Source organism: Phasianus colchicus, chromosome 10 (genome assembly GCF_987193195.1).
Source record: "Phasianus colchicus chromosome 10, bPhaCol1.hap1.1, whole genome shotgun sequence".
NCBI classification, from domain to species: Eukaryota; Metazoa; Chordata; class Aves; order Galliformes; family Phasianidae; genus Phasianus; species Phasianus colchicus.
In genome coordinates, this window is record NC_143445.1 from 83,087 (window position 1) to 90,307 (window position 7,221).

Sequence of the window (7,221 nt, forward strand, 5' to 3'; positions counted from 1 at the left end):
CACCGCTGGGTGCAGCCCGGCTCCGTCCTCTCTGCACCTCCCTGCAGGGACTGATGGCTGTGCCCGGGATCCCCCGAGCCTCCTCTTCAGCAGGCTGAGCCACCCCAGCTCTCCCAGAATCCCACCCCAACCATTCCCCATCCCTACGTTCCCAGGCAGTGCTGACTGAGGGGGAGAGGTCGGTGAGGAGGGGTGGAATGGGGCCGGTGGGAGCAGCCCTGGGACACGGCCCTTTGTGTTGCCCCATCCTGCCCCACAGGTGTCTGCAAGATGGCCTGGGGTGCTTTGGTGCTGCATGAACAACTGCGGGTGGAGACGTAGGAAAGTGAATGCAAAACATTTAATAATATAAGGTAATGTAAAATAACTCAATTGATCATAATTAAACAGAATCTAACAGGATTTAACACAACGTAATTTAACACAGTCCCACATCATCCTAGTCCAAGATTTGTGGACAGCCCAGGTTTGGAGGGGTAGGGCTGGGGCCGGTGCCAGTGCCCCTGGAGCACTGCTGCTGCTCTCTGTGTGCCACTGGGGCCGGCGAGGAGCCTAGGGCTACAGGTACATTTGTTGGCTATGGCCATGCCTCCTGCTGCACCACGTGGGCCGGTTTCTGCGGACGCTCCCGCTCGTGCTGAGCCCACCCAGCTTCACCTAGCACCAGCGTTTCTGTCCCGGAGCGTCCTGGCCCAGGGGCAGCTTCCTCTTTCTGGTTGGGATGCTGCCAGTGTGCTGCTTGTGCCCTCTGCTCTTGTCTTTCCCGGCGGTGCAGGCGGGTGCTGGGCACTCGGCTGGCTCAGTGCCATCCCTGTGGGGGTCGTATGGCACATGGCAGGAGATGCAGCCGGGTGGCAGCGCCAGGCGGGTGAGAACCACCCGGGGCTGCCTCTGCCGCACCTCTTCCATTAGATGCCCAAAGGGCAGCGACTCGGAGAGCTGCCCACAGCATGCTGGCTGCCTCCAGAACAGGTCGCTGATGGGCCTGGCATCAGCCTCTGCCTCTCCGCTGAGCTCCGTGCCGGCCCAGGGAAAGTCAGGGAGCGCTGCGATGAAAGGAGCGCTGTTGAGGCTGCTGGGGACAGCTGGGCTCGGTGGCTGCGTGGCATCGATCCACCACAGCAGCTCTGCCCTTTCCTGGGCGTTCAGTTCTGGCAGCAGCTCATCGTGACCGTTTTCCACAGTCTCAGTGCAATCGGTCCCCTCTGCATGGACATCAACCAGGTCCTGGTTCTGCTGGGGGACCTCCAGAAGACTCGTCACTTCTGAAAAAGCAAGAACATCCCCCAGAATGATGATCACAGCATTCCCACAGCCACCCAATGCAGACACCCCCCCGCCAGCTCTGCAGCCCCCAGACTCACCGTTGTTGACCCATGCAAGGAGGTCATCCATGTCCGGGATGTCGTCCGGGATCTCTGTATTGGATTCCACTTCTGGAAAAGGGAAGAAAATCCCCACACGGGCAATGCCAGCTTTCCCATGCCCGCTGAATGTGAACACCTCCCTGCCAGCTCTGCTGCCCCCAAACTCACCGCTGTTCATCCATGTCAGGAGCTCATCGATGTCCGTGATGTCCTGCGAGACGTCTGCGCTCGTTGTCACTGCTGGAAAAGCAAGAAAATCCCCAGTGGGGTAATGCCAGCTTTCCCACAGCCAGCCGGTGTGGACAGCTGCCCACTCTGCAGCCCCCAAACTCACCACCTGATTCCAGCGCTGCTGTGCTGCAGGTGAGCGGAGCCGTGGTGGGATGGGGGCACACGTTGGTGGGCGCTGGGTGCCCCTGGTCCTCCGTGAGCACCACGGCATCTCCAAAGGGCCCCACTGCCTGCTCCCAGCTGGTGGGCAGCGTGCAGGGCACAGGGAGCACCTGCTGCTGCACTGAAGGTGCTGGCAGAAGGACGGGGCTGCCTGCGGGCTGCTGGGGCTCCCCATGGAATACGGCCCCAGGCCACAGCCCCATCGGCTGCTGGGGCTGAGGCGTCCCTGCCAGCAGGGGATGTCCCCAGCAGTGGGCAGGGGCCGTGGGGGGAGCCATGCCTGGGTGCAGCTGCAGCAGTGGTAAGTGCTGCCCCCCGGGTGGCAGCTGAACCACAGCTGGAGGCAGCCCCCCAGGTGGGAGCTGCACTCCCTGTCCCTGGACACCTGGTAGCCCAGGCCAGACAGAGGCCTGAGGCACCACGTGGGTGACACTGGGGACAGGGAGGGGTTGCGGTGACACCGGCACTGCTCCGCCAATGCTGGGCTGCATTGCAGCAGTGGCCGGTGGTGGCACAAAGGATCCAAAGAAAGCGGCGTCGGGTGTCGGAAGCACCGTCAGCGTCCCTGGAGGGATTCTCTCTGTGGGGAAATGCCCAAATCGGTGCAGGGGTGAGATCTGGGGCACTGGGATCACCCGGAGTGCCGCAGTGCCAGGAGCAGAGTAGCCTGCTGCCTTACCTGCCGCGGGAGCTCGAGAGTGGCAGCGGGGGGTTCCGTGACCGCTGAGGTCAGCCCCTCTGCCCTGAGCTCACAAGGATTCTGTGACACTGTCACAGGCATTGTTCTCTGCCTGCCCCGTCACCAACACTCGCTGTGGCTGCTCATTGTGGCCTTCCATCGTTTCAGTGGAGATGGTAAACTTGATGGAAATGAACTTTTTACGTGTCGAGACGGTGATGGGACAAAGGGGAATGGTTTTAACATAAAGGGGGCAGATTTGGATTAGATGTCAGGGAAGTTCATCCCAGAGGCAGCCGAGGCCCTGGCACTGCTGCCCAGATAGGCCGTGGGTGCGCCAGCCCTGCAGGTGCACTCGACTCAACTCCCATTGCAGTGAATGGAGACAAAGGGAGGGACGTGGCTGATGACGCTCAGACACGCGGTGGCATCGCAGGGCTGCGGTGCTCTGACTCTGCAAAGCCACCAAACCTCCATCTGCTGGCTATCTCCCTTCACACATCCGCCTGTCACAGAAGCACAGGGGCTGGAAGGGACCTCTGGAGATGAGCGCAGTACAACCTCTCCCAGAGCAGCTTCCCTGCAGCGCTTGCACAGGAGAGGCTGCCTGGAGCTGCGGAGCCCAGAACTGACCCAGCGCTCCACACGTGCCCAGCGCTTCCTGCGGCCCTCGACAGCCTCCCAGGGCCACCAGTCCTGCCCAGTGCCCCAAGCCAACACACCCGACGCTCAGTATGTGACCATCTCCTTCCCCAGGCACAAAGCGGGGCAACGGGGGCACTGGCAGCAGCAGCGAGGAGGAGCTGGAGGAGCTGCAGCTCTTGGCTAGCTGCAACCACCCCAACATCCCCCACTCCGCGCCTCCCTGCGGGGACCAACGGCCGTGCCCGGGATCCCCCCGAGCCTCCTCTTCTGCGGGCTGAGCCGCCCCGGCTCTCCCAGAAATCCCAGCCCAGCCATTTCCCACGCGGTGCCGAGGACGGCAGGGGATGCGGGGGGAGCGACGGGGCCGGCGCTCGCATCCTATGACGCGGCCGTTCGCGCCGCCCCGTCCTCACCCGGCGCCGGGCGCGGGGACGGGGCGGGTTATCGGAGCTGCAGAAACGACCGCAGGCGGAAGCGCCGGGAAACGAAGGTTCGACGTTTAATCGACGAGCGCGCAGAGCGATCAACGGAAACGACCGCGTTCCCGACCGGCTCCCGTCCGAACGGCGACTCCGGAGGACGGCTCGGCGCCGACGGGGGACGGACGGCCCCGCGCCGCCTCCCCCTGACCGCCCGGCGTCCCCGAGGCACGGGGCGGGCGGCGGCGGGGACGCGGGGCGGCGGGGCGGCGGAGCGCCGCATTCCCCCCACGGAGCCCCGCGCTCCGCCGGCGCCGTTGCAGCGGCGGCCGCCATTGGCGGAGAGCCCGCGCTCGGCCCGCCCCCGCCGCGCTGCCATTGGTCGGGCCGCGGAACGGGACGGGCGCTGCGCGCGGGGTCCTTTCTGTGGCGGTCGCGCGGTTTTTGCGTCATCACCGCGCGCGTCCCGTCTGGCCCCGGCCCGGCTGCTCTCGGCGATGCCTGTCGCCGTGCGCCCGCTCCGTTTCCACGGCCCCTTCGGAGCGTCTGAATGCGCGTGTGTGCAGAACCGTGCACACGAATGCAAAGAGGGACTCACACACACCCTTCTGCATTCACACACACCCACGTGCACGCACCACCCACGAGCGTGCAGCCGTGTGCAAAACCACGCAGCCACGTGCAAAGACCCCGATGCTCCCAGCCGTGGTTATGCAGGCACACACGCGCAAGCAGACACGTGTGGAACTGTCATGGTTTTGTAATTTTTGGTTTTCGGTATTCCACATCATAACATCATGTGGGGCAGTGGGAGTTTAACTGTTAATGCTCAAGCTCTGGGTACCTGCCTGGAAGAGAAGAAGAACTGCGTTCCCCAGGGGACTTTGCAGTCACAGAGTCTCGAGATACAACTCCTGGCAAGGTCACCTGATGCGCTCTTCTTTTACCTGCTTTCCGTCGGCTCTCCTTCCCTTTTTCTCCCTGTTGCTCAACTGGACTGCGCATCTCACCTCAGCTCTCTGCGTTGTGGTGAGGCCTACCCACCTTTCGGACATTCTCTCTCTCATTATATTTGATTTATTAGCTTCAAATTTAATTATATTGTATTATAGTGTGTTATCTTGCATTCTGATAGTATATTTAGTATATTAGTTTGTTTCTCCTCAGATCGTTGCCGCTGTTTTTAATTATTTTGGGGTCCCCTGTTCCCTTTTTTCCAGAGGCGCGGATCTTCAGATCCCTCCGCCCCGCTAGTCACGGAACTGGGCCGAACCAGCCCGTAAAGTGTTGACAGCAACGCAGCCCTTTTGCACGCTCACACGCAGATGCTGTCGAGGAAATATCCTTGTGCATGTGCACGCGTGCAGTCCCACCGCTCTGCACTGCCTTTGGCTGTCTGTCCGTCTGTCCGTCCCAGGGTACGTTTGGAGCTGACAGACAGGCTGTCTCAGGAGCAGAGGCGAGCAAACCACGAACCCAGAGCAGCACACGGCCTCGTGAGTTTTGTTCAGCACGCTCACACGGACACTCACACAGGCACCCCTTGCAGATGCTGGAAATATCCCAGTGATTTTTGTCAGGACGGGATCTCTGAGAAAAGCAGATTTTAGTCGCGATTGCAACGGCGGGCGTCCCACAGGCAGTAGCACCTATGGACACAACGTGACAGTCTGCATACCCTGTTCTTCCCCCCCTTGCCTCCCCCGTTTCCCCACTGGCTGGGTACTCCAGGTTCACAATCGTATCAGAGGTTCACATTTGTTAATTACTGTTAATTTGTTTGTTATCTGGTGTCAGCCCTGAAGATGTCTCAACACTCCTCTCGTTCATAAACAGAATCACAGAATAGCGGAATCGTTGGGGTTGGAAGGGGCCTCCAGAGATCATGGAGTCCACCCCCCCTGCCAAAGCAGGTTCCCTACATCACGTTGCACAAGTAGGTGTGCAGGAGGGGTCTGGAATATCTCCAGAGAAGGAGACCACAACCTCCCTGGGCAGCCTGTTCCAGTGCTCTGTCACCTCACTGTAAAGAAGTTCTTGCGCACATTTGTGGGGAACTTCCTATGCTCCATTCATATCATTACAGAATCATAGAAAGGCTTAGGTTGGAGGGGACTTGAAAGTCCACCTGGTTCTAATCTGCCAGCCATAGGCTGGGTTGCTCAACACCAGATCAGTCTGCCCAGCATCTCATCCATTGTGACCTTGAATGCCTCCAAGGATGGGGGATCCACAGCCTCTTTTGGCCACATTTTCCAGTGCCTCCAGTGTGTAAAAAATGTTTTTTAACATCTAACCTCAGTTTCCCCTTTTTACAGAATCACAGAATTGCCAGGGTTGGAAGGGACCTGAAGGATCATGCATCTCCAACCTCCCTGCCACATGCAGGGCCACCAACCTTCCCACCTATTGCTAGACCAGGCTGCCCAGGGCCCCATCCAATCTGACCTTGAACACTTCCAGGGACGGCGCATCCACAACCTCTCTGGGCAGCTGTTCCAGTACCTCACCACTCTTTCTGTAAAGAATTTCCCCGACGTCCAACCTAAATCTCTGAAAGGCTGCAATGAGGTCACCCCGCAGCCTTCTTTTCTCCAGGCTGAACAAGCCCAGCTCCCTCAGCCTGTCTTTGTAGTGGAGGTGCTGCAGCCCCCTAATCATCTTTGTGGCCCTCCTCTGGACCCTCTCCAACAGCTCCCTGTCTTTTTTGTACTGGGGGCTCCAGACTTGGACGCAGTATTCCAGATGGGGCCTCACAAGAGCAGAGTAGAGGGGGACAATCACCTCCCTGTCCCTGCTTTTGATGGAGCCCAGGATCCCATTTGCATTCTGAGCTGCAGAGCACACTGCTGGCTCATGTTAAGCTTTTCATCCACCAGGACCCCCAGGTCCTTCTCTACAGGGCTGCTCTCAAGGACCGCTCCTTCCAGTCTGTATGGATGCCTGGGATTCCTCCGGCCCAAGTGCACAACCTTGCACTGTGTTATGTTGAACCTCATCAGGTTCACCCAGGCCCACCTTTCAAGCCTGTTGAGGTCCCTCTGAATGGCATCCCTTCCTTCCACCGTGTCGACCGCACCACTCAGCTTGGTGCTGTCAGCAAACTTGCTGAAGGTGCACTCGATTCCGTCATCAATGTCATTGATAAAGATGTTAAAGAGCACCGATCCCAGGACAGACTCCTGGGGGACGCCGCTTGTTACCGGCCTCCACCTGGACATGGAGCCATTGATGACCACCCTCTGTCTGCGGCCTTTCAACCAGTTTCTTATCTATTGAGTGGTCCACCCATCAAATCCACAACCCTCCAGTTTGGAGATAAGGATGTGGTGGGGGACCATGTCAAAGGCCTTGCTCAAGTCCAGGTAAATGACATCGGTCGCCTTTCCCTTGTCCACCGATGCCGTCACTCCATCATAAAAGGCCACCAGATTGGTCAAGCATGACCTTCCTCTGGTGAAGCCGTGCTGGCTGTCACGGATCACACGCCCTTTCCTCATGTGACCAAGCATGTCATCCAGGATGACCTGCTCTGCCCTGCATAACCAAGTACCCAAAGTTTAGGGTTAGGGGAGGGGTTGAAGGTGAGGAGGGCAGAGCGCAGGAGCAGGCTCTGTGGGTGTGTGTGTACACACGGCATCTTTTGATTATTTACATAATATGTTAACGTGCTCCTAACTGGTCTGTACACAACATTGCTACATCAGCTCGCAATGTT

The 7,221-nt window shown here is 59.2% G+C and overlaps 1 protein-coding gene across 2 annotated transcripts; it reads right to left on the reverse strand.

The window, feature by feature from the left end:
• Positions 1–326: 326 nt before the first annotated feature.
• Positions 327–2,337, reverse strand: LOC149916493 (uncharacterized). 2 transcript variants are annotated; one of them, XM_090146915.1, is made up of 4 exons: positions 1,702–2,337; positions 1,536–1,607; positions 1,365–1,436; positions 327–1,265 (listed from the first exon to the last, which is right to left on the reverse strand). In XM_090146915.1, exons 1-4 carry the CDS (start codon positions 2,249–2,251, stop codon positions 658–660), a joined length of 1,302 nt encoding a protein of 433 aa, XP_090003041.1. In that variant the 5' UTR covers positions 2,252–2,337; the 3' UTR covers positions 327–657. The 2 variants fall into 2 exon arrangements, with proteins under 2 accessions (XP_090003041.1, XP_090003040.1); XM_090146914.1 differs by having other exon boundaries at positions 1,365–1,607.
• Between the last annotated feature and the right edge of the window lie 4,884 nt (positions 2,338–7,221).

Coding starts and splice junctions, on each gene's coding strand:
- LOC149916493 (XM_090146914.1), bottom strand. CDS start 2,251: ATGCAGCCCAGCATTGGCGGAGCAGTGCCGGTGTCACCGCAACCCCTC. Junction 1,608..1,701: donor AGCAGCGCTGGAATCAGGTG/GTGAGTTTGGGG, acceptor TTGCTTTTCCAG/CAGTGACAACGAGCGCAGAC. Junction 1,266..1,364: donor CCTTGCATGGGTCAACAACG/GTGAGTCTGGGG, acceptor TTGCTTTTTCAG/AAGTGACGAGTCTTCTGGAG.